At 43.0% G+C, this 27,345-nt stretch overlaps 2 protein-coding genes across 3 annotated transcripts in view; one reads left to right on the top strand and one right to left on the bottom strand.

The window, feature by feature from the left end:
* CARS2 (cysteinyl-tRNA synthetase 2, mitochondrial) overlaps nucleotides 1-1,641 on the top strand; it is a 29,244-nt gene extending 27,603 nt beyond the window's left edge. For both annotated transcript variants that reach the window (XM_088667567.1, XM_035114490.3), the window contains one exon: nucleotides 1,410-1,641. In XM_088667567.1, coding sequence (XP_088523693.1) covers nucleotides 1,410-1,472 — 63 coding nt within the window. In that variant the 3' untranslated portion in view covers nucleotides 1,473-1,641. The remainder of the gene's footprint in view (nucleotides 1-1,409) is intronic.
* A 6,141-nt stretch (nucleotides 1,642-7,782) lies between these two features.
* Nucleotides 7,783-25,626, bottom strand: NAXD (NAD(P)HX dehydratase). Its single transcript, XM_035114481.3, has 11 exons — nucleotides 24,211-25,626; nucleotides 21,858-22,232; nucleotides 17,933-18,083; nucleotides 15,739-15,784; nucleotides 14,451-14,539; nucleotides 13,041-13,149; nucleotides 11,143-11,193; nucleotides 10,958-11,062; nucleotides 10,024-10,144; nucleotides 8,480-8,600; nucleotides 7,783-8,174 (listed from the first exon to the last, which is right to left on the bottom strand). The coding sequence occupies exons 1-11, from the start codon at nucleotides 24,872-24,874 to the stop codon at nucleotides 8,024-8,026; spliced, it is 1,983 nt and encodes a 660-aa protein (XP_034970372.3). The 5' UTR covers nucleotides 24,875-25,626; the 3' UTR covers nucleotides 7,783-8,023.
* Between the last annotated feature and the right edge of the window lie 1,719 nt (nucleotides 25,627-27,345).

The following is a 27,345-nucleotide window of genomic DNA, read 5'->3' as shown; positions in this document are numbered from 1 at the left end:
TGAGATCCAGCACGAGGGCCTTCTGGCAGTTACCTCACTGTGAGAAGTGAAGCTACAAGCAATCAGGCAGAGGGCCTTCTTGGTAGTGGCACCCTCCCTATGGAATGCCCTCCCATCAGATGTCAAGGAGATGAGTAACTATATAACCTTTAGAAGACATCTGAAAGCAGCCCTGTTTAGGGAAGCTTTTTAAGGTTTAATGTTCTGTTACATTTTTATATAGTAGGGACCCAGGTGGCGCTGTGGTTAAACCACTGAGCCTAGGGCTTGCTGATCAGAAGGTCGGCGGTTCGAATCCCTGTGACGGGGTGAGCTCCCGTTGCTTGGTCCCAGCTCCTGCCAACCTAGCAGTTCGAAAGCACGTCAAAATGCAAGTAGATAAATAGGAACCGCTACAGCGGGAAGGTAAACGGCGTTTCCATGTGCTGCTCTGGTTTGCCAGAAGCGGCTTTGTCATGCTGGCCACATGACCTGGAAGCTATACGCCGGCTCCCTTGGCCAATAATGCGAGATGAGCGTGCAACCCCAGAGTCGGTCACGACTGGACCTAATGGTCAGGGGTCCCTTTACCTTTACCTTTTACATTTTTATTTAGGTTGGAAGCTGCCCAGAGTGGCTGGGGCAACCCAGTCAGATGGGCGGGGTACTACTGCTACCAGCAATTCAACATTCTGCTGATTTATGGCACAATCCTATGTATTATTTATTACTCATGAGTAAGTCCCATGGTGTTCACTGGGACTTACTCCCAGGAAAGTGTACATAGGATTGCAGCCGTCATCAGGGAAGCATCTTAGAAACATGAATTCTGACTGCTATTCCAATATCGCAGATGAAGTGAGCCTGTGAAAAGATGGCGATGAGTCTAGGGTAGGGTGCGGGAACCTGTGGCTCTGCAGATGTTTGCTGGACTGCAACTCCCATCACCCTGACCCATTTGCCACGGTGGTTGGAGCTAGAACATCTGGAAGCCCCACAGGTTCTCTGCCATTGGTCTAGGGCAGAGAGCTTTCAAAACCTTTCATGTTGGTGACACGCTTTTTAGACACACATCATTTTACAACACAGTAATTCAGTTCTACTAGCAAACTGGAGGTTAAACTAACCCCCTTCCAGTCCTGGGAGGAGCGTGGGGAGCATTTGTGCGACACACCTGTACACTGCAACCAACACACGAATGTGTTGTGACACAGTTTTGAATGCTCTGGTCTAGGGCAAGCCAGTATGCCCACATTTGAAGTCCTGTGGGGCCTTCTTTGGAAGTCAGGTCTACTGAACAATATAGCATTACTTTGCAGCATGAAAAGGACTAAGTAGAGGCTTTTCCAATTCATATTTGAGTTCTAGAAGTAGTTTGTGTTAAAGGAAATGTGAGCACTTAACACACACTCTTTTTTGTATTTATGCAGGATAGAAGTACCACTTCTACATGGGAACTTGGAGAGCCCAGTAAAGAATGGGAAAAGAGCTGATAAAAATAAGAAGTACAGACTGAATGACTTGATACTGTGGTGATATAATGGATTTTAAATTACCCTGGCTGAGAGAATCCTCCTCCTTGAATTACTAGGTGGCAGAAATAATTCTTAAAACTATCTACTTCAAATTTAAAAGCAAGACGCTTCGTCTGTTTCCTGAAAAGATTTGTGTTTTCTTTTTGGGGTGTGGTGGGGAGGAACAATTGCAAATCTGTCATTTATCACAGCAGCTCGCCTGTATTCTCACTTACGGAATCCTATGACTCTACTCCAGCACCTCAAGAGTTTAAACACTGCTTCAACTGCGCTATCTAGAAAATAGAATTAAGTGAAAATACCATTGTCTCCTGTAGTGGCACAAGAGGCGAGTTGACTTAAATGTGCTTTTACTAATAAGTAGTTGGTATCCTTCGGCACGGGGAGATAGAAGGCCTCTGCCTCAAAAACAACACAGCCTTCGAGAATAACTTAAAGCTTAAAAAGGCACTAGGATTTAGATCAAAAACTCCAGGGTTTGGAGGGAGGGTGTTTTGTTAGCAAGATGCTGAATCGTACATAAACCCTTTTCTATTGTAAGAACTTCAGTTTGATGTTGCAGTTAAATGCTAATCCATGCTACAATTTTTCTATATATCCACTTTCTTCCACATTGGTGGAAAAGTGTTCCAGACCAGATTCAGACTTGTTTCAAAGTAGCTGGCACCAAACAAGCCTACAGTATTTATGAATTACGGATCAGGCAGAGAGCAATCTCTGCAGAATTCAAACCCCCAGAAGTACCTAGAAGGTCAGAAACATGGAAGGGTTCCTTATGCCAAGTCAAAGCATTGGCTTATATAGCGCAGTAGAGTTAGCATTGATCTTCAGCCTCCTGCTAACCAGCCTTAACTTGAAACATGAGTGGCAGATATTTTTCACTGCATCAAAGCATTGTTCAGAAGTAGAAGGCTTCTTTTTAGCAATGTTGGTTAACAAAATGCCATTTCAGAGATTTTTTTATTTTTATTTTTGGAGCTGGACTTTGTTCGAATGAAGATTTACAGATACAGACTTGAAATTTACAGATACAGACTTCAGGCCAGAAACACACATCAGTCTTTGTTGGTAAATAATATATAAAATACTAATCCAGAATATCTTGCAGTAAAATATCTCTTTTCTGCTGGGTTTCTCCTAAACATTCAGCATGGCCTTTTATTTGCTGCACCAGCTGTTCAGAGGAGAAGGGATTGACGAAGACCAGGGCATTTAAGGTAGCGGAGATGTGGATTCAGAAACAAGCTTTTTGCATACCCTCTACTGAGATGAGGCATGGCCTCCATGCATTTCAGTGACTATGCTGTAGGGACTATGCTGGCTGACCTGTAAATCTTTAAAGAGATGGCAGGGACTGGTGCCATCTTTAGAAGGCAGTTTCTAATTTCAGGTTTCGTGCAAGAGTGTATCAAGATTTTCTCAATATCGGTGCACAAGAACACTTGGACATTAGAAGGGAAACAGGACCTGGGGGTTAATGCAAAGCAGCGCTGGAACATAAAAGAAAATGAACTTGCTTCTCTACTTGAGGTAACTTACAAACTATACAAGTCTCCTACTTTTCTTCCAAACATAAACTCCAGGCAGGGCCTTGGAATTTGGAAACCAGCCATTTTATACTAGCCTGTTATGAACCCCAACAATATGAAAGGCATTTTCAAAACCGATACCTGTATGTAAATGATGTATTAATAACTACTGGGATCTGGTTTATTTCATGCCTTGATTGTCCCCTCTGTTATAATCTAAGGCAATTCTCTCTGTCCCTCACTGCGCAAGCATTATTCAAAGCTTGGCTATTAAATATTTTTATGATATAAGATGTATGGATTTTAGCTAGTAATGCAAAAATGTTAATAAGAAAGTGGAGAAAAAGACCTAACACATTTTTCGCCCCCAAGAAGCAAGCATCCTGTAGAGTCTACTAGTTAAAATGTAAATGAAACTGTGTCCAGAGAGTTTGAAAGAACTGCAGTATGATAGTAATGTTTCTTCAGTGTCACCTTATTAAGATTGCAGTCCTGGGCACACAGACCTGGGAGTAGACTCTATTGAACTCTGCGGGACTTAAGCGAACTGCAGCTGAAATGCAGTTTGCATTTCAAAATGCACTATTATCAAAGGCTCTTGTGGCAGCTGAAATGCAAACTTTGCTTTTCTGATACCAAGCTAAATGCCATTTCAAAATACTTGATCTAAGATTTAGGCTGCCAGTTTAGAGCTGGGAGTTTAAGACATCCCTGTGCTGCTTTATTCTTTACCTGCAAGCCAGTCCGTTTGTTGTGGCTGATCAAACACACTCACTTTGCAGATTAGGAACCTGAAGTTGTGACTAGAAAAATGAAACCTCATCTGCTTTAGCTTGGAATGTGTTGGTTCTGACTAACAAAGATAAGCTCCCCTTCCCAAACATTCCTTGAGAGTGACTTGCTCAGGGTCCTGCATCTGCACAATTTTGAGGATTTGTGCTAATGATCTAAACCACCCTTTCAACAATGGTGCCCTCTAGATGCTTTGTCCTCCCCAACCTTTGGCTGTGGCCAGTGGAAATAACTGTAGTCCAAAACATCAGGAGGATATCAGGTTAGAGAAGACCCTGGAAAACAATAGTTGCAGGCTTGCCTTATGTTCATCCGTGGATGGAAGGGATTGTTATCAGAGCTGGGAAGTTATAATATTCATGGTATGTGCATTGGTGGATTCCTGCCACAAAAAATGTTAGGTGTGCTAACTACTGGTATTCGTATTTCATTTAAACAGCGTCAGAGAGAAAAAACATTGAACTGAAAATAGGGCCTACAGCTAAGAATGTGTAACACAGTAAGGGAGACAGGGACTTGCACTCATCACCCCCTACCTTTCATGAACACTTAAGGCATTGACTGGAGAAATGTCCTCTTACAACTTAGAAGGATCTGCAGGTGGTTGCCTTCATTTTTGTTCTCCTGGAGAGATGGAAATAAATCTACATCCTTCAACCTGACAGTGCTGCTACGCAGAGTATAATAAGCTGTTCAACAAAATATTATTCCAGATTACTGAACAAGAACCCTCATGTTCCCTTTGTCAGTGGAAAGATTGGCACTCGTTGCTTTATATCTGCCAGGTTAGGAATACAAATTGAACAAAATGGAGAAGTCAGCTTGTCAGCACATTGCAGCTCAGTTATAAAAAGCCACTGAATAAATACACATAGCAGTTGTTTTAAGCCGTCATTTTTATTTCATCAAGAAATCAACTGCTACATCTTCAGATTGCTTCAGTTGTAAAATCTTTATACACTAGTGGACAACATTATTTGCAACTTCTGTAATACAATATAAAAAAACAACAAGCAATTCAACTCGATAGTGACTGTTCCGATCAGTTTGAAAATCCTAGTTCCTATTTGGCTTCCCTACAAATAATAGCTTTGAAAATTCTGCTGCCTATTTTGTTCAGCATTTGTACCTCAATTCTAAATGACGGTAACTATTTAATAGTGTGTTCTGGAGAATGGATATAGGTTAGTTCAGTTGACAGCACCAATCTGTCTCCCTCACTGCACCAAGACAATGCTGTGATTTAAACCATTGGGCATACGAGTCAATTGCCCCATGAGTGCAGGGCGCACATGTGGAAGATCCCAAAAGGGTTCAGAGCTTTGGTCATGCTGGCTCCTACCCACTGCCTATAGCAGAGGGGTGAAACCTGTGGCCTTCCCACTGTGGCTGAACTACAGCTTCCATCAGGCCCAGCAAGCATGGCCAAGGATGATGGGAATTGAAGTTCAGCAACTTCAAGAGCACCGCAGATTCCCCACACCTGCCCTGTAGGACAGGGACATTTGCAAGTACAGTCCAGTTTCACCTCTCCTGTCCCCATCTTGCAAGCACAAGAAAATCAGGATGGATAATTTAACACAAACGAGCCTATGTGAAGTAATGTTTTTAATTCAGAAATTTTACTGTTCCCCAAGACTCAGGGTAATATTAAATCCGAATATAAGCAGGCTTGCCTTGCAGTTGAATCAATACCTCTAGCAGATGCATGAAGCCAAAGGAGGCTTTTCTAGGTAACTCCAGTGATGAACCAATTCAACCATTATTTACATTCTCAAGCACAGGCATTTTGCCTTCACCCAATGAAAGCAAACTACTCTGGGTCTGCCAGTTACTATCCAGGTTTTTAATTAATCATTCATTGACCCTTGTTTGCTACCTTGCTTTTGAGAGGGTGGGGGATGAGCCAAGGCACAGTGAAGCGGAAATGACTAATGCTAGAAAGTCCAGGAGTGGTGACCTTAGGGTTGGGCAAACAAGGCAACCGCCCAGGGCCCCAAAATCTTGGAACAAAATGCTGCCTGCCTCCTTTATAGTCTGTCTCAGTCTGCCTTGTCTTTAACCCAGCAGCATTGCAAACAGGCATTGTGAAACCTGCATCATTGCATTGAAGGCAAGGAGAACAGGGTGCTAGAGCCATATTGGGATCTTCCAAGTGCCAGGTTATATAGTGTAGGATTCAGCCCAGTACAAGTGAATCATGCCTTGATAATACATTTTGCTTAAACCTTTTCTTAGAGCCAATTTCAATAGAAAGAAAAAGTACATCATACTAGCCATGGTCTACATAATTGGAAGCAAAGGGAAAGCGCATACACTTTTCCTGGTTTAGAAAACATGAGAAGCTATCCCCAACTTGTGTTCTGAAGCAGTAGGGACTGAACAAAGTCTTTTAAAAGTTTGAATTGGTGCTCTGAACTTTGCTAGAACTAAATAATGGAATATATTTAAAAAACAAACAAAAAAAGGAAACATGTATTTTTCTGAGGTAGTAGTCACAGTGCATCCAAATGTTACTGTAGTTAAAAGCACGTTGCATTTATACAGAGCAATATCCTGGTTGCAGGTAGACCGTGTATGCTAAGCAACGACCGACTACTATATACTGTAGCAAACCCTAACAGCAGTCTGTCCCTACACAAATGGGAATGTTCGTTTAACAGCTAGATAAACTCTGGCTGCAGGTTTCCATATACTAACTTCAGAGTAAGTCCCAATGAATTTGGTGGGGCTTACTTCCAAGTAAATATACAATGCCATCAGGCGGCAAGCGCTTCAAGTAAAAACAAAGGTATTCTGCCATAATCTTTCCTCCTTAAAACCATTATGGGGTGGGATTTCTAGAGTGGAAATGCTACGTGCATAGATCCTACCAAAAAGTGAGTTTGCATCTAGTAAAGCAGCATAACTAAGCAGGATACGCATAGAGCAGCTGACATACATCCTCTGGAATACCCCCCTCTATTACAAAGAAGCTCAACATTATGGTAGGGACAACTCGCTACTGTGAACAACCTATTCTCTACCCTGTAGTCTGCTGGGCACTGCCAGTTCTTTAATGCTGTGCAGTTTTAAAAGGGCAGCCCTTCCCCTTTCACTCTTCAATTACTACATGCCGGTGATTCTTTTAAGTGTGTCCACACATTAGTGTCCCACTGTAGCTTTTGAAAGTTAAAACAAAAGCATGAAGGGCGCTTTCTACTGAAAACCAGGTCTTATGACAGGAGCTGCTCTTTGATTAGTTGTTTCCCTAAAGCCTTCATCTTTTTGATCCCCCCCCCCAAAAAAACCGTTCCATCACAAGTTTAATCTGGTTTCTCTGCAAATATTTTATGATCTAAACTAGCCCAGCTCAGTAGATGAAACTTCAATACATTCAGCTAAATAAATTCTATTTTTCGCATGCCATGTTCTACAGCTTCTTTGTAGTGGTTTTTTTTTAAATAGACCAGTGATACCCACCCCTCCCTCATCGAAAAAGCAAGGAACGAAAAACAGTGTCTCTGTACCTAGGACTCGAGGGAAATTTCATGCAGTGCCTCCTTGAAGATGGCATGTCTCAAAATCAGCACAGACTTGTGCAGAATTGAAACCCTGCAGTAGTTCTCAGGCCAAAACAGTGATGAAGTTGGTGCAAACCAAGGAACTAAGTTAAGCTGGTGGAAGAATATTACGACACAATCCAGCCAAAGTTAAGAGTTTTCAAATCCTATTTATTTCAGTGGGAGACAGAAATGTCTACTTCTTCCACTGAAATGGAGACTTGAGCTGCAATCTCAAATGCACTTCCTAGGGACGAAGTCCCACTGAATTAATTAGGACTAAATAGGCCTTAGCTTAACTTTGGTTGGACCATGTCCTTATTTTTATTTGTCTCTTAAGTGCATCTTTTGCTACTAGCACACTCTTAGTTATTGCTCAATAACTGTGAGATAGAACAGAGGAAATACTTTCAGTTTAGTTTTATTATATTATAACATCTGCAACTACAGCTTATTCAGCCAAAAAAATTGTATTCCAAACTCTTTTAAAAATATCTACATTTTTTCTATTTTAAAAAATAAAAGCTACCTAGTATACCAAGACCGCTAACAGCACTTGAAAAAGGGTGCATTACGCATGGATATCCTACTGTAATTTCCGTTGCTGTCCATGTTGTGTATTTCTCCTTCCTCTGCTGCTTTGGTCTTAGGTTTCAAAGAGTTTATTAAAGGCTGCTCCAATTTCTAAAACCATGTCAGAGGCTGTCATAGACCGTCCACACTTTTGAAAGGCTTGGTTGTTGCACTGCCTCGTAAGTGAACATGCTCCAAATGCAGCCACTAGGAAGGGGTTTTGACTAAAAAGGAAACAATAATCTTCATTAAAACTGGAATGTGACTGAATTTTTCAAGAAGCTTCAGAAATCTTAACCCACTCTAGGTATTCAGCGTGGAAAGATATTTCAATTTATTGGGAGAGATTTGCATTTAAGTATACTGCCTTACCTAACAGACAAGAATCTCATATTAATTTTTCTGCTGCCGAATGTACGTTTTATTGTTTATCTACCCCTTCCTCCCCAGTAGTTTCCCTCCTGCTCCCAGTGTAACTCCAGTGAAGAACTAGGCTGCTGAAAATGCTCAAGTATGACCAGCACCTTACCCATTTGTTTTTTCTGGTCCAGCAAGAAAGGCCCAGTGTGCTAGGACTCCAAGAGAACCTGAGAGGAGATCACCTTGTCCACCACACCTTCTGCTGCTTCCTTCATGACTGCATACAAGCACTACAAAAGGGGAAAATACCAGGCTTAGGCTGGCCCAGCCAGAGGCAGCCCCACTCCTGAACAGAGTTTGAATCTGGCGTAAATTTTAACACCAACTTGCTTTACGCCAGCTTCCTTTATAGGATTTGCTCGCTAATTCATCAAAGTTTTCCAACTGTATTTTAAAGGAGAGAGGCTGGAGATGTAATGAGCAGTACCAAGTGGGCAGGCTTCCTAGGGCTCCCCCCAGAATTAAGAAGTGGCAAGGTTTATCTGTTACATGACTGCAGTGCCATCTATTAGCTGCAAGGGCTAGAACAGAATTTCTGCCATATCCCTGAAGGGCCCGTTATTTGTGCACACATATGAATATTCTAGATTATTATTATTATTATTATTATTATTATTATCATTATTATTATTTGCATTTATTAGTCGCTTAACTTATGGAAATGACTCAAAGCAACTTACAGGCACAATGCACAGTGTATACAGTTGTACCATGGATCTCAAACGCCTTGGCTCCCAAATGATTGAAACTGCAGCTTATTAGTCGCTTAACTTATGGAAATGACTCAAAGCAACTTACAGGCACAATGCACAGTGTATACAGTTGTACCATGGATCTCAAACGCCTTGGCTCCCAAATGATTGAAACCGCAGCTTCTGATTCCAATCGGAAACCACACTTTGGTTTCCTAACATTTTGGAAGTCGAACGGACTTCCAGAACAGATTCTGTTCAACTTCCAAGGTACGACTTTATTTAGTTGTCAAAGCCCAACTCCTGAAGTTTGCCAGTTCTTGGCCTCTTTTTTTGCAACTGACTATGAGGAACTTTGTGCAGAGGGGCTCTAGCCTCATGCTTTGTTAGCGTAAGTGAGGAACAACACAAACTCTCTTTTTAAAAGGACATGCAGAGGGAACCACTGATTTGTTCTGCCATAAGGATTTGTAGGCAACAGCTTACATCAGCTGCATATGAAAGCACCCTGTGTGTTTGCTGCTGCATGTTATGTAATTATCTTCTGTAATTACTCACTAATTTCTGTATAATTCTGCAGGACTAATTACTTAGGAAAAATAAATAAATACACAAAATAATCCCCTTTGTGGCGAGATGAACATTCTTATTAGCATGTAATTTTATCACACATTTGATGTGCCCTACAGCCCCAGTAACTAACATTAACATCTTAAATCATAATGTTTGCTGCCATTGAGTATAATATTCATATTTAATACTGACACTTTTACTATAAATTCATTAGTCAACAATTTTTATCCATCTAATAAAACATTATCCTCCTAATGCTGACAAGCATCTATTCAATATTGAATAGATGCTTGTCAGCATTAGTTTTTGTTTTTCAGGATTATCTATCTATAATAGGACCAAGCAACTGTATTTTTCATTCTGTTTGCTGTGTTTATTCTTCACTTACCTTTTTCTCCATCTGAAATAAGATCACGTTCTCCTTTCTGAACAATTGTCAAATTCCCCAAGGCTTGGCTGAGCCTTAGCAGACATCCATGATGATCATTGCTATCGACAGGGTCCCTAAGCTAAGACAGAGGGCGGTGGGGAATCATACAGAATCAAAATATGTCTTTCAGTGATGTAAAATAATGCATGTTACCATCATTTTATGCACACATTTTATCAGAAAAAATACCCAGCCATTAATTAAGGAATGGGCAACCTGTGGCCTCATTTCTGGTCATCTGTGGTGGCTCCCTGATTGTGGAATGCTCTTTCCAGAAAGGCTCACCTGGCACCATCATTACATGTCTTTAGACGCCAGGCAAAAACATTCCACTTTACACAGGCCTTTGGCTATTAAATAATCTATGGCCTGTGAAAGTGTGTGAGAGAGGATTGTCATTTATTACGGTTATTTTACTACTATAGGCTGTGTCTGTCAGTATGCTTTTTTATTATGTTTTTTATCATTGGTGTTTTGCAATTTGTTTCTAATACTGTAGCAGCAGCATATGCAGGGGTGGGGTGGGGAGAAAGGGAGTGGAAAAGAGGTAATAGAAAATCCACTTTTGGTCAGTAATTGGCCAACATTATCAAGCGGCCCCAGAGACCCCCAGCAAGTGACCTCTCACAGATTACCCTTAAAGGAATAAGACCCTTGCCAGAAAAAAGGTCCTCCACCTCCGCACTAAACAGTTATTACAGGCGGATGCTGTCTCATGCAGTTTTTACTTAAACATAGATATTAGTGTTAAGGCTGCAACCCTGAACATCATAATTAGGGAGTAGGCCCCACCGAACCCAGTGCTGTTCATAGGATTGAGCTATAAATGTAATTTGGTCTTGGATTTAATTTGCTTTCCTTAAGTATCACTGAAAACATAGTATGAACTCACCATAGCTTCATACAGTCTGCTGAACTCCATGGCATTTGGAGTAAGAATCGCTTGAGGGTAACCCTGAATGAGAGATGGCTGCTGGGCAATTAGCCATAAACCATCCTGCATCGGGTAGCAAGAGAGAAACATTTACTGGCAAGAACAACATCATGCAAATAAGCTAATGAAAACATAATACTTACAGCATCAATTATGATAGGAATTCCTTTGATCTTCGATTTTTCTATGATACCCTGTGTTTTTTTAAAAAAAGAGCAGACTTTTAAGAACTGAAAATGAAACCTCTTCCCATTGTTCAATTAACTCTTGCAGTTTCAAAGTAAAAACTCGAAAAACAGCTGTCTACTCCAAATAGTTCTTAGTGGAATACAACCCCATGCTTACAAAATTGTTTCTCTTCCGGGTTACTCTAATTGTGGCTGAAACACAAAACACATACTGCTGGATCTTTAAAACCACCAATGCAGGGAGGGGTGGTCAACCTTTTCCAACCTATAGGCCACATTTGCTGTTAGCCAGACCTCGGAGGGCTGCAGGCCAGCAGAGGATGTGGCCAAAGCTTGCACATGCATAAGCGTTCAGGCGGCAGGGAGGGTTTTTCTCTTTATCACAGTGCTGAGCTGGGAGGAAAGCAACCTCTCCTCTGAGAAATGCAATGAGATGGGGAGATCTCTCCTTGCTTTTCAGAGATCATTCCGAAGAACAGATAAGAGTGGGAGGAATAGCATTCTCTCTGTTCTTCAGAGATCACTGAAGAATGGAGACAATGACTATCCCCCATAGCATTGCTGGGCTGATAGAAGGAACCTCTCCTCATCGTACAACAATGGGAAGAACAGCACTTACCTGGGAAAGGTGCCTCTCGTTCTGGTGCACCACTACTGTTAAGAGGCACGGGAAGTAGCACCCCTTCCTGTTTCCTGAGTGCTAATACCTCTTAGCAACGGTGGTGTACTAGAGAAGTGACTCTGCAAAAGGAAAAGGCACCACCCAATATGCCAGGCACTAGCAGCACGTGCTAAGTGGCTTGGTGGGCCTGACTGGATGCACAGCCTTGCCACCCCTGCAGTAATGAAGCACTGCCGTTATAGAATATTTGTTTTCTGACCACTGACCTGAGAGGTCAGTCTCTACTGCTACACAGCATTTCAAGCCCTAACCTCCCACAACCATACTTTTCTACCCGGCACAATAACGTAAGGCACAATCTGTTATGTCATGATTTATGTCACCTGTGCACCCTAATCTGGAACCAGATTTCATAGAAACCGCAGTTTGGGATCAGGGCATCAGAAGAACAACAGAGGTGATCACTGGGCCATGTGGTTCGTCTGTGTATAGTATATATACATTAAGGGATTTGGGAAGGTTTACAAACATGTAATTGTTCCTTTTTTTAAAGTGAGATGGCCAGAAGATATTGATAGTTTACCCAGAAGAAGGAGGCTATAAAGTGGTGCTAATCATATGATGTCATTATTATGGGACTTCTGCACTTTCATTTCAATTTCTCAGTTTTTTATAATGCAGATTGGTCCTACTCAAAAGTACAATCAAGACAGTTCTCTAGATAACAATAAATGCTTCTTCACTTGCTCACCTTTTAGTGTAAGTGGGGGGAAATACTGTGACCTATTTCCATTGGTCACTTTTATCACTGCCAGGACTAGGTAAGCAATAAAACCAGTGCCCTTGTTGCTGAGCTCTATCAAACACCAGCAAGCAAAGGATGGCTTGGATATTATGATCCATCCTGAAACCACATTTACTGATATTTTGTTTTGTTAGAGTGGCTCAACTGTGCCTCTATGTCTATTCCAAAGGGAGGTGGAGCTCTCCCACACACAAAAAATCACAGGAGCATTGCGGATCTTGGTGATTGTTAAGTTATCTGTAAGAGTTTCACATAAAGGCAACTTTCATCAACTTTAGCTGCTAATCCTGCCATTTTATAATTGCCCTCAATTTCCAACATCAAGAATATCAACAACAGCGATGAATTCAAAACAGAAATTTAGTTTCATGAAAAAGGGTACATTAAAGAATCATTACTATGCAAGGTACTGTCTGTCCAATTTACCTTGGCATTCTCAAGCAGTACATCATCTCTACCCAATCCAGGTCCGATAACAACCGAGTGTAGACGTGGGAGCCACTTTTCCACTTCATGAACAGCATCAGGGCTGTCACTAGACAGAGTAGAGCACAGATTGGCATGTTTCCCAAAATCTGATTTCTTGCGTTTGCAAGGAAGTGCATTTTTCAGCTTAAGGGTACTGGGTGCCAGCTCCCCAAGCTGCCTTCTGTAAACAACCACAACCAATTTCTCAAAGTATTTGCAAACCATTTTCCTCCTGAATAAAAGCAGGCCATACCATACATTTATATAGATAATGTATCATTTCGGCAAAAGTCCCTCAGGGATTTACAGAAATTACAATTTTTCCTTTTCTACAGGAGATGGCATTATGTAAATATATGTGGGGAACACGGGGAACCTTCCATCTGCCTGGAAAGCTGACAAATGAAAGCAGGAAAGGGAGATGAAATTCCCACATGGCTGGCTGCCATGTTTCCTTTTTGGTTTAAGAAGAAGAAAGGAGGAATTACCATGGGTAGGATACACTTCCTGTCCCCTCAACTTCCAATCCCTATATGCCATGTGACTTGTTTCATATTTTATTTTCTGGCAATGTCTTGATTTTATTCTGCCCCCCCCCCATCTCAAATTCCTGACCATCTCTTTCAAACAGCAGTTGTAGCAACCAAACTTTTAAGATTTACAGTAGGGTGTAATACCTATCTACGCACATAGGCTTGTTTTAGCATATGGCATCATTCAACTGGCTGCTGTGGAAGAGTCCCTTCTGCATCTCTACTGGTGCTTTATTGAGGCTTTAATGTGTCACTTAAAAAAGAACTGTAGTTAAGAGACTAAACAAATGGTTTGGAAGCTGCTTGGGTAGATAGCAAAGTTAATGCTGCAGTTGGGACATTCAGCACCACCACTTTTGGAAGGCAGAAGTTGACACTATGTATTTGCAAGTTTGGCGAATACAATTAAAACATCATTAAAATGTTGTCTTGAAGTTTAGAGAAGTATTGGCATCTGGATTGGTTTTAGTTACAGCAGAACAGAAGCTGGCTACTGTGAGTCAAAGCATGGCAAGTGTGGCAGACATGCGGGATTGCCCCATATACCATTTTTTTTAAAAAAAAAACATTTGAAATTCCAGCCATTAAGACAGATCCAGAGACAACGTCCTCTGGACAGGATGTGAGCATCCATCACAGCATGAAATGATTGAGTATAGGATACAAAGGCCCAGGTTCAAAGCCAGTAGGTTCACAAAAGGATGGGTGCCCTTCACCTGATCCTGGGAACCTAGCTCTGAGCTGCTACCCTAATACAACTACTACATGATCCATTAAGTCAAGTGAGAAAAATATAGGAGGAAGTGCAAGAGACAAAAACGGAAAGGATACTTACAGAACAGGATGAACTATCAGCTCTGGGCTGTAAGACTTTATTACAGTTGCTGCGTCTTTGGTACAAAATACATGGGATATGTCTGCACCCTACGAAAGTTAACACATAGTTAGTTATCCATTGATACTAATACAACATCATCATGCAATGGCTAGTCATTAAAACCCAAACAAGCCAGTTCCATGCTTCCTAGCTTTAGTCTGCCCCGTGACATTCTTACTTAGTGACTTACAGAACAAAGTGATTTTTAGGTCCATTTCTCATACTAGTCCTAAATATATATACTTGAGCATGTCTCATGGACATCAATGGAACAAATTTGTTTAGGATCCAATGTAAGTACTCTCGCTACATATAAAAGCCTGTTTCCAACATTCCTTATCTAGATGAAAAGCGCATTCATATCTCTTTTCTCAAACACTGATAGCTTGGCTTTAGCAATACCTTGAACAGTAGAACATTTTGTTGATATGTGCATGGGTAGCTTCCTCCCCACTGGGATTCCGTTGTTGAGATCACAGTAGCGAAATACATTACAGACAAAATTCTATGCTGTGTACGATGGCTAGCTACACTTTATTATTAAGATGACAAATAGTATTTATTAAAGCAGCCTTCTAAGAACACAATCAGTTACTATCCACATACTCAAGTTGGTCCGATTCCAAAGCATTTTAAGTACACTTGAAGTTCAGAGATACAACCCTCAGAAAGCTATGATTCAACAGCACACATGAGAGGCTGTTTTCACTGGGTTTAAGTACCCTTAACTGTTGAATAATGGGACGCGGGTGGCACTGTGGTCTAAACCACTGAGCCTCTTGGGCTTGCCAATCAGGTCGGTGGTTCGAATCCTCAGTCCCAGCTCCTGCCAACCTAGCAGTTCGAAAGCACGCCCAAAGGGCAAGTAGATAAATAGGTACTGCTCCGGCGGGAAGGTAAACGACGTTTCCGTGTGCTGCTCTGGTTTCAGTGTTCCACTGTGCCAGAAGCGGCTTAGTCATGCTGGCCACATGACCTAGAAAAACTGTCTGTGGATAAACGCCGGCTCCCTCAGCCTGTAAAGCAAGATGAGCGCCGCAACCCCAGAGTCATCTGCGACTGGACTTAACTGTCAAGGGTCCTTTGCCTTTTTTTAAACTGTTGGATAATTACCACTGCCTTTGAAATAGGGGTGAGGAACATGTGGACCTCCAGGTGTTGCTGGACTACAACTCCCATCAACCCTGAACTAGCCATGCGATGTTCCTTACCGAACATTTTAATGAAAAGATAAGAGAGCACATACCACTTTGAGAGCTGAAATTGCAGCAAAATATGGTGCCCCTGTATACCTGGCAAAAAAAAAATTTTTTTTTAGGAGGCATCTTTATTTTGCTAACAAGTTTGATTGCTGAATTGGGATAAAGACAGCTAACTAAAAATTATAATATTTCTCCCCACCTAATTATGCATATATTTTGAAGTCTTAAATATTAGTTATGACACTATCACAACCGAGCACCAGCAGAGAGACTCTTGCCTACTAACAGTTAAGGGCGTTTATGTTCAGTTAATGTAGTACCTGCAAAGTAACAGGTCTCTTCCAAGGCTCATACTTCATAGCTGTGATGAACAGACTTTATTCTATGATAACAACTCTAAGTCAGCCTTTTCACAAATAACCAGACTCTCATTGCAGTTGAGACAAACGTGATTGTACAACTGCTTCTGTGGAACCTGAACATAACCAGGAGGAAACTACTATGGGAACTGAATATCAGATGCTCAAATTAAGACAGACGTGTACTTTTTGTAGTTTGTTTGTTAGGCCAAGCAGAAGCTCTTTTAGATTAGGCATTATTGAATATAAAATCTAATGTTAAACTAATAGTTTCTTCTTAGCATTATGAAACATTTGTCATCTTCATGTTGGGTCCTGCATTGCAGGGGGTTGGACTAGATTACTCTCGGGGTTCCTTCCAACTCTGCAATTCTGTGAGTCTATGAAAGTACACAAACAGGTCTCCAGATTTCAAATCCTTGTGCTATGCTGAGCTGTATTAGGACTGGGAAGCATCTTTGCTACCACCATACATTCTAGTGTATTATACTAGCAGAATATTAGGAATTTATTTTTCAAGGGGGAATGAAGACCCAGAGGCAGTGAGGAAGAGCCTGAGGTTATAACTTCCCTACCCTTAAATCAAGGAGATGCAGGATTTTGTTTATTTTGCATCCAAATTCAGCATCGGGGGGAAAAGTTAAAGTTTTTTACTTACCGTATTTTTCGCTCCATAGGATGCACTTTTTCCCTCCCAAAAAGAAAGGCAAAAGGTCTGTGCATCTTATGGACCGAAGGCTCCCCCACCCCCACACGCTCCACTCGCAAAAGTGGAGTGCACTGACGGCAGCTTGGGCGGTGGTGGTGGGGAGAGAGGAGAGCAGCCCAGGGGGGAGGACATGTTTGACAGGGAGCAGGTAAGGAGGGGCGGGCGGCAGCGGCCTGCCGCCCACCCCTCCTTCCCTGCTCCGTGAAGCATCTCTTCTGCTACCCCGCGCCTCCGCCGCGTTCAGTGAGAAGCGGGGGACAGCGGAGGGATGCTGCTTGTTCTTCCCTGCCAACCCCGTTTGCAAAAACAAGCCTGCTTTCGCAAATGGGGTTAGTGGAGAGCAACCAGCAGCATCTCCTCTGCCTGCCCCCTGCCGTTTAACGAGAAAGCCGGTGTCGAAAGGGGGGGGGAGGCAGGGGAAGCCGGACTGGTCCCTCCACCGCCGCTGCCTCCTTCACTCCCCTCCCCAACAAACTTTTAGAGGAGGAAAATCAGAAAATTTTTTTTTCCTGGTTTTCCTCCACTAAAAACGAGGTGCGCCCTATGGAGCGAAAAATACAGCTTAAGGGAAAGCAACTTAACTCTCTTTAGTGGAAGCTGAGATTCCTGGAAAGTTGAATTCTATACCTAACAGCACATTCTGCCCCTTTTCTACGCTCACGGAATTGTACCACACATGCGCACACACAAATTAATTCATTTCCTTAACAGTCAGCCCAAATAACACTTATCATTAAAGCCAAACATTTGCACAATGATGGGATCTCAAAAGGAATTTGAATTATGGCTGATGATGCAGTTAAGAGCTAAGCTCTCAAGGTCAAATGGTACACCTTTCTTATTTCCCTAGGAGCTATGGTCACATGACATATGTACACATTTGGTCTCAAAGTTTTTAAAAAAGGATTAAAATTACTATTAAGATATCTTCAGATGTTTGATTTAAATGTGCAAGAAAGAATGTGAGAAATGCCTCTAGACAACCAGGCAGGAAACCATGCCTAATAAAAGTAAGAAAATGATTGAAAAATCTTTTTTGCAAGTTGGTAAAGTGTCAAATGGAACTTTTTAAAAAAAGGCATGCTCAAGGAGGGCTAGTAAAATGTGTTGCAATCAAGTAATACTTGAAAACTTGCTTGCAAGGATGTTATGCATTTTCTTTTAACTTACTCTTGGCATCCTCCAATAATTCCTATTCGTCCATCTTGGCCTTTATGCTTTTTGGCAGTTAGAGGAGGAATAACATTCCGCACCAGTTGAAATATATTCTCCATTTCCTTTACAGAATGTGTTTTGTGCACTGAAAAAGATCTTTCTATAACTGAAAAAGAAAGAAAGACATTTAAATAATTACTTTAAATCCAAACTTTTCATAGCATTCACTGATAACATGAATATTTCCAAGAAATTAGAGTATTAAATATTCTTGTTTGCATCTTCAATTAACCAGCCCTATTCAAATAATAACACTTCCATGTTCCTCAACAAGGAACACACCAAAGAGCCCTCCCCACTAGCCTTCACATGATGAACAAAATCACAATCTACACCTCTGTGAAATCTGGGTGCCAGGTCCAGTGCCAAGTCTACAGGTAGAGCTGTGCACACAAAGGTTCAATTGATACAACTGGCTACATTGTTTGCATAATGTTGCGTGGCAGGGGCAAACCAGCATGCCTGGTGAAGATATCTGATCAGAAAACTGTAAGAACAGTATTAGCACCAACTTGGTTTTTTGCATCTGTGTCGCACTGCACACCCAAAGTAACCATGGCATCAAACCATCATACAGATGCTTATCTCTCTTGTGTGGCCAACTGGCAATGTCAAAGGGACAATGTGTGTGTGCATGAGGGGTAGGAATACAAGTGAGAGGAAGGTGGTGGTGCCTGAGCTCCAACCCTACTAACGTTCATGTGGTGATCTCCAAGATTTCCCAATCATCCAGTTTTATTTGTTGCAAGCCAACTTTCATACAAAGATGTAATTAACTCCTACACCTGGAAGAACAGCACTGAGCAAGAAAAACTTGTGCTGGCAAGAATTATGAACTTAGGCCTAAGCCACTTATATCTCAAATTGCAAATTAGAAAAAAGACTAAAATGGTCTTAGTTAACACTCACATTTTTTGTAACAAAAAGCACATAATTAATAGATACCGAGTCAATGATTACGAGTTAAATAAAATGCTGGTCTGAAAAGACCCAAAATTAATTCAAAATAAGCAACAAAATATCCTTCCATGTTTCTGCAGCTTAAAAAACCCTGGTTACAGGTAGGTAGCCGTGTTGGTCTGGATCGAAGTAAAATAAAAAAATTCCTTCAGTAGCACCTTAAAGACCAACTAAGTTTTTATTTTGGTATGAGCTTTCGTGTGCATGCACACTTCTTCAGATACCTGAAGAAGTGTGCATGCACACTTCTTCAGGTATCTGAAGAAGTGTGCATGCACACGAAAGCTCATACCAAAATAAAAACTTAGTTGGTCTTTAAGGTGCTACTGAAGGAATTTTTTTATTTAAAAAACCCTACCGTACTTTGACAATTACGCTTCCAATTGACAATCGTATCACATAATTAGTAACTACCAATCAGACTGCTGCTCTTCATTAGTGTTTCTGCTGAAGTGATGCCTACTTTTTAAACTGCCAGTTCAAATTGTGCTTAGTTATCACAGTCAGAGAAATCTAACAAAGAGCTCAAAGTATCCAAGTATCCACAGGGCGAAAAACCTATCTGAAAAAGTCAGCATCAAACAAGAAAACTCCCAGTGGTTGCAAAATCAGCAAAATCTCTTCATTCTCAATATAACCCCTTCCACAATCAAACTTACTTTTTTCCAGTAAACATTAAGTCCTTTCAGGTCAATATTCTGATCTCATCCTTTACAATGGAAACAATTCTTTAATTAATGCGCTCCGCTTCCACTGATGTTATTTACACAACATGTTGACACATCTGTAACATATCTCGAACTGCATTAGAGACCCCAGCATGGATCATTCTAGGTGTAACTGTTTTATTTTGGTCGTAAATCCAAACAAGGAAGTCTGTAGTCACGGTAAAACGGTTGCAGAGAATAGAGAACCATGCTGAATGCTAAAACCCCTCCTCCTTTCCTTTGGGACTTCTATCAATGGCAGAAACTCCCCACATATATTTATACATTTCTGCACTATCACAAGAACGAAAAGCTTGCTCACTTACAACAGCAATAGTGTATCCTACGATATTCAGACCAAAGTACAAATCATGACAAAATTAAAAAAAATCCATACTTGTAGACAGAAGGGTGAGAGCCACCGAAAGAATATGAGCACAGAGAAAGAAATGGAACAGCTGCATTGCTGCTACTGCCTTCACAGTACAATTTATGTACTGTGTCCTCTCTCTCTCTCTCTCTCTCTCTCTCTCTCTCTCTCTCTCTCTCTCTCTCTCTCTCTCTCTCTCTCACACACACACACACACACACACACACACACACTCTCTCTCTCTCTCTCACACACACACACTTTTCTAAAGATTTATAACTTTTCTAGCAGTTTTCCTTGTGTTTTTTAAATGGCATATTCTTAGACAATTGGATAAAACGTCCAGAATTCACAAAATAGGTTATATAAAGTGATAGTGAAAGCAGATTAATGTCAACTATTGAAAGCCTGAAAGGAAACTCCAGTTTACCCAGAATATGATTAAGGGTGAGCGAACACTATCACTTAAAATAGATCAGTTACCTATTAATACCCTGTTATGCTCATGAAGGGGGTTAAACATTGGAGTATAATTTTATTTAGAAGTAGTATTGTAGAGGCAAAGATCTCCTCCAAATTACCTACACGATCCTACGTATGCCTACTTGGAAGTAAGTCTCCATGCATCAAAGGGGTCCTAAGCCACTAGCGATTGAGGTCCCAGAATACAACAACATGATTTTGTGAATAGAACCTACATTTAAACACAAGTTGGTACCTAACAAATACATAGTTCTCCTGCATCTTGGCTACCTCTAGTCCTGAAGAACACCAAAACAATCTTCAAGTAGGTAGCATTAGAAGACTCACTGCAACCAGTTTTCAAACTGTGTTCCTTGTGAATACCAAGATGACAAGAAAATATAGCATGCACTATTACTCATCTTTCAATGTGAAGTTGGATGGGAGTATTAAACATATTTAAACCAAGGGCCTATCTGGTTCCTGATCTGTGGTATGCACTCCAGTTGAGCTTCTGATAATGTGCTTGTAAAGCATTTTGGAGTGACCCTTCTGACTTGGGTAAAAAGTTGAAAGCCAATCTCCTCATTTTTTGGACGTTTCCTCTTTCAAAGTCAAACGTGCCCATGTTGCATTTTTAAGGCAACAGCTATACTGACATTTGAACTCCCTTGCCTTGCAAATTAAAACTAAGGCTACCCTAATACTATAGAAATGAGGTAGGAAAATCTATTGCAGAAGACAGCCTTAGGACCATCTTTCAGTTGTGGTGAAGTTATTACTAATGAAAATATTTTGCTGACCAGGATGCGATTTTACGCTGATTGCCAGCCCAGAAGTAGAATATACAAAACTAATTCTATTCCCTAGTAAGATGGAAGTAGACTTGGATACAAAAAATATAAAAACTGCTCTAAAACCAGCCACCTTCTAAAAGTATCTACTATAAGTACTTATATGCTTTTAGACCATCCCTGGCAATTACCGATGCTGTTTCAAGTGCAAAAACTATTACTTCCAGAATTTCTATGAAACACTAAAGATCAAGCAATATGAATTTTATTTCAAAGATGAACAAAATTCCCTTTTTAATCCACTAAATTCACAACTGGTTGCTCTACATTTTTAAAAAGAGCTATGTAAACTACATCAATGATCATGATCTGTTCCATTAACAACTCTGCAAAAGAGCACAACATTAAATGAACACCATTATCTATGTAGACTTTTATCAACCAAGCCCAGTGTTTTGATTCATTTTTCACATATACCCATGAACCACCACCCCACCCCCCGGGGACCATTTCACTGACTTTAGAAAATGTACACAAAAATCTTAGCTACTGGGTCCCAACATCATTTATACAACAGAATGTAGTACCTATGGGTGGCGAAAGTGACGTGGACATAGAATTAAAGTTAAAATTATCTCCGTATGATCGGTGATTTGATCTCTGTGAAGGATTGCTAGGTATATACTGGGACCTTTGTGAAACTGTGGAAGAAATCCCTGCTAACATCTGTCCCAACATCTGCAACATCTGGAGCTCTCTGGCGTGTTCAGCTTCACGCCGTTTGTCTTCGATTTTAAGCCTCTGCTCTTCATATTTGTAAAATTTCTCTTCGGTATCCATACTTTGTTGCAGAAACCTCTCCATCATTTTGTCCAGTGTTAAGTTTGCATGGCGTTTTTTTGATCTTTTAGCCTGAGATAATAAGGGTGGTGCATTGGTGTGAGCATTAATTTGTTTAAAACCTAAAACAAAAGTAGACAAGTTAGTCATATTTTGACCAAACTTAAGAGAAAATTAAATAGTGAAGACCATCACTTTAAGTTACACAAATATTTCCAGTAATCAGGTAGTTTTCATATTGACATAATTTATATGTTTCTATAACATTTATTTATGTTCGTATGGAACTTGAACAACCAAAATTTTAAAACAAGTATTTGTGTATTGGAGATAATTGCTCATTTCAACTTTTTACAGTACAAGCCTATGCTATGCATGTTTACTTGGAAGACCCATTATATTCTATGGAATTTACTTCCAGATTAAGTGTGCACAGGACTGCAGCCTTAATGCCCTGCTTCCAGATCTGCATTACAAAAGGTCACAATTGTAAACCTCTCTCCTTTGATGTTATTTATGTGTAAAAGGTTTGTTTCAAGTGGGACTCTATTAGCTTAAGGACACCAACTTGATGCCAGATTTGTATGGATATGCAGATTTATGCATGTGTATTAGCCTTGCCCAATTCAAATAAAACTCAACAGTGAAAAAAAGACAAAGGCACAGATTCCAGTTTTTCTGCCTTAGAATTGTTTTCTAAAAATAATACACACACCTACATGTGAAGGAAGTACAGACCTCTCTCTCTATATGGTATCGCTTCAATTTGTTTGTGGAAATTTAAATTTAGTCCAATCTGTGTATGTGAACAATAAATATGAATGTGGAGGGCTTTTGTTTTTAACCCAGATGAAAAGTTGTATATTTACAAGAGAATACTATGGAATATATTGTCAAACAAAGATGCATGGTGGCCTTTAGGCTTGCCAGCCTAACAATCCTCCTGCTTTATAAGCATCATCATGCAAAAGAATTTCAAGTTTGGGGCACTGTACACCTGATTTACACTGCATGCAGTATTCTTGCATTTGATTAGGTGTATGAGCTCGCCATTTGTGTTTAAATAAGAGATATGACCATATGTAAATGACCATAGATTCTCCACAATCGCAGAAGGGAAGAGGGGATGGACAATGATAGCTAAGGACTGGTGTGTTTGGCCCAAGTTGGTGCTTTTAAACTAAAAAAAAGAGGATGCAAAGGTGATAATTGCAGCGCTGTTGAGATGGCAGACACTTTACTGGGTTTGGGGCCCCAGAAGGTGCCCACCCTCACAACAGTGGAATGTGGGATGGTGTAGTGCCTTCAGAACTTTGGACCATCGCTATACACAAAAAGGAAGCCTTGATCTGCCACTGTATTTTTGTCTATTGGATATGCCTTTTATGTAGGTGGTATATCCAAGACAAAGAAGCTCCCTGGTTATATTTTATGACACACTCCTAATACGGAGTATCAGGAATTCATTTTAAAACAGAAGTCACCTGACAATACCAAAGGAAGGACCATTTAGGCAACGGGCAGTGCCACAGCTATGGGTTTTTTGTTTTGTTTTTTGCCACTGGGTTAAGTCTCCCAGTCCCCCCCCCCCTGTGTGTATAAACACAAATGCCTGGGCTCTTTTCTTCTTTTGCCAAACTGGATCTTTGACCAGGGTGAAACAAAGCCTACTTTCACCCGTCAAATGGAAAGGTTAGGCGGAGAAATCTCCAGAGTTGTTTGGGTGTGTGATTGAAAGTGGGGAGCGGGGCATCGCCCTCCGTTTTAGACAAGAGCAGGGTAAATTAAATATACAGCGCTGCTCTTCCTCTCAGGGTGAAGTCATAATGAGAACACCAGCTTTCCCCCAACTCCTTTGGAGAGATAAATCTGCACAGACTGGGGAGGAACAGGGCAATAAAAAGAGGGCGTGTGTGTTGTGCGCCTGTGAGGGGATGCGATTGTCCTATGGATAACACCCCCCGCCCAAAGCAACATTGTTCAGAAAAGCAGGTCGGGATAACGGGGCTGTTTCTTTGTGGCAGGTGCCATAAGGGGGAACAGAGAGACAGACACTTTTGCTGTGCCGCCCTCGACTTTCTTTCCTTTCTCTCCACTCACCTTCTGCCGGCGGTAGCGGGATGGCGAAGGGCGGGCACTCCACTTTGATGGCGTGCTCGGCGTAGGAGGAGCACTCCCCGGACTCCTCGTGGTCGTGGAAGTTGTCCCTCGGGGGGGACTCCAGCAGCTCGCCGCCTTCCTCGTCCAGCTCGTCCTCGTCTTCCTCCTCCGCGTCCACCTCGCGAAGCAAAGCCCCGCCGGGCCTGGCGGAAGGGGGCGCGGCGGAGGCGGCGAGGATGGCGGAGGCGGCCAGGGCGCCGGGGTGCTGCTGCTGCAGATGGTGCTGCTGCCTCCGCCGGCACCCGGGGTCCCCCCCGGCCGCGGGGCTGAGAGGCCTGTCGTCGAGGCCTGCCGCCCCGGCCCTCCCGCTGAGGATGCGGTCCATCTCGTCGTAGTACTTGCAGATCTTCCTGGCGTGCCCGTTCTTCTTGAGCCCCTCCCGGGCCTGGTAGTACTGGCGCTTGAGGCCCTTGATGCGGATGCGGCACTGCTCCGGGGTGCGCTCGAAGCCCAGCTCGGCCAGGCGGCAAGCCACGTCCCGGTACACATGGCTGTTGCGAAAGTTGCCGTCCAGGGCGCTCTGCACGTCCGCTTCCCCCCAGATCTCCAGCAGAGCCTGAGTCTCCAGGTCCGACCACAGGAAGCCGCGCGTGTTTGTGATCATCCTGGCGGAGGCGGCCCGCCCACCCGGGCGGCCGCGATGGCCGCGCTCGGACGGGAAGGGGCGATCAATGGCAGGCAGGCGGGGGCCAGCCGCCCGCCCGCCTCGCCGCAGCCCCTCCTCCCGCAGCTCCCCCTCTCAGCGTCCCCGGCAAGGCGGCAGTTGCGGCGGCCGAGATCCCATCCCTTCTCTCGCCGGCCGCGCCTCACGCGCCCCGCTCTCCGCTTCTAGCCCACCAACCGAAACTTTCCACACGCAACGAACGGGGCCGCCTCCGCCGGCCTGACGGGCCTGGCCTTCCTCAGCCTCGTCTGCGGCTGTCGCTCCCTCGCCTCAGGCGGCGGGAGCTCGGTGGTGGTGGCGGCGGCGGAGGGGGCTGCGCTTCGAGGCCCATCGCCTTGCGGAGGCCGGAGACCACGGGGCTCGGAGAAGAAGCGGCGGCTGCCGAGAAGAAGGCGGGCGCCGAGGCTGAGCAGCACCGGCGCGGCCTCTTTCCCCTCTCCGCTCGCTCCCCGGCGGGCCCAAGCCGGCCCGGCGTCAGCAGCGCGCATTGCGCTCCAGCTGCCCCCTCCCCTTCGTGTGCGCGCACACTCACATCCACACACACACACGGCAGTCGCCAGTCACACACAAAGCAGCGAGGGTGTCTGTCGCACAACTTCAGTGGTGGTGGGAAGAGCGGGGCAGGAAGGCGAGAACAATAGGCAACGGTCTCCTCCCGAGGAAAAGGCGTCGCGTACCTTACCCCCCCCCTTTCTCCCAAAAAACAATGAACAATGGTGCATTCAAACAAAAAACGCATGGTGGAGACGAAGGGGTTTCAGGCAGGAATGCGAAGGAGGGACCTCTCCACGCGTCCGAAGAGATATGGGAAACGGGTTGGAGGGAGCACGCTCACGCCAGCACGAACATTGCTAGACGGCCTCCCCACCTCCCCACCTCCCCACCCCCAGTTCCCCAAAAGCGCAGACAGGGATAGACTCCAATCAAGCAGTGGAAAAGAAAAGCGCCTTTCGTTTGCTTTGCTTGACAGCTTGCTGTCGTTTTCGACGAACACTACCACGAATCAGAAGCAACGGGCAGTTTTATCCGCCCGTGCTCCCCACCAGTACCTTTCCTAAAGCGAACGTGAGAATCAGCTGGCACAAGAGGTGCTACTCGTACTTTTTCCCTCCTCCCCACGGTGAAACCACAACAAAGACACGCATATATTTTTTGTACGGGCGTTTTCGTTGGATGTTACGTCGCAAGAAATGCCGCCGCCGCTATATAACTTTTTAAATACTGGGTTAGCGCCAAGAATGTACGACGAGAATACAGAAATTATGGCCCTCTTTATTATGTTGAAAACGCTAAACCGCCATATTTAAAAAAGCAAGAAAGATAAGCAATTTTAGCTCTCGCCTGGAGGATTTTCTCACCATACAAACTACTATGAACTACTGTACTTCGTAATTTGCTGTCTGCAGCGTTGTGATGACTTGCACCAGTGAAATGGGTCATCACAGGTGTAACCGGACAGATTGCTTTCACATCACCTCCTGATGGATTAAGCTACCTACCAATAAATCGTGTAGAGAAGTGAAGAGATGTCCACACATCGTATAATCAGCCCTTTTTGTCAACTGTTCGGAGGCGAGTCACCCTTCACAAAATCTAGACTGGTCGATTTTGTATTCTGTGGTCCAGGGCTTCAGTCTGCGGACATTACATTCTGACCTGATGCGTTTCTTTAAATTATCGGTGACTATAGAGAGATGACTGCAATAGGGTTTAAAAATATAATATGCACACACATACGTTTAGACTCAGGCCCTAAACCACATCTTGCTTATATATTCCGGTATGTCATGCATCCAAACTCATCTGTTTATCTTCCCACTATCTCAGCTGTGGCAATTATATTTTTAAGCAGGCGAGGCAAGCTGCAAGCAGACAATAACTTAACAGAGTCCATTTAAAAATGCTTTTTTAAAAAAACCCAGCAAAAAAAGTCTTTCTTTATATCAGGCCTGTGGCTAACTGCAAAGAATCACATCTGGTGCGGTGAGCCACGCTACCCACGAAAGGCTATTTTGGGTACCTTTTCCATACTGCAGCCAGACCACCGCTGCTGCTGAGATCAGTACTGCGATCACACAGGTGTCCCTTCCCCAAATCATCCCTGAGAAAGGATTTACACCAGCTCAACGCGGGGCCCTGCCTCGCCCGAGCGGCTTGGACTCTGCTCTCCCGCCGCTTACCTAGCCGCCAAGCGGGGCTCGAACCAGCTCCTGCCAAGCACGCGCGCAAGCGGCACACAAGATGCATCCGAGCTGCTTCCGGGTCCGACCCGCAGCGAGTGGGACGCTTAGGCCACTTTCGCCCCGCCTCCTACGCCCTCGGGAACGCCCCCTCGTGGGAAGCCAATCTGAGCGGGCTCAGCTCGCTGATTGACAGTAGACACGCAAACGCGCAAAAGGTTAGTAGGCGGG

This window comes from Zootoca vivipara, chromosome 4, assembly GCF_965207765.1.
Source record: "Zootoca vivipara chromosome 4, rZooViv2.hap1.1, whole genome shotgun sequence".
NCBI lineage: Eukaryota > Metazoa > Chordata > Lepidosauria > Squamata > Lacertidae > Zootoca > Zootoca vivipara.
Note: the sequence above shows the minus strand (reverse complement) of the source record. Positions and strands in the feature narration are given on the sequence as shown.

Bases quoted from the DNA above. Each gene is read 5' to 3' on its own strand.
- NAXD (XM_035114481.3), bottom strand. From the start codon at position 24,874: ATGATCACAAACACGCGCGGCTTCCTGTGGTCGGACCTGGAGACTCAG. The intron at 13,150-14,450 runs GTAAGTATCCTT...TACTCTGTCTAG, and splicing joins CTGATAGTTCATCCTGTTCT to TGACAGCCCTGATGCTGTTC. The intron at 8,175-8,479 runs GTAAGGTGCTGG...TTTCCTTTTTAG, and splicing joins GGACCAGAAAAAACAAATGG to TCAAAACCCCTTCCTAGTGG.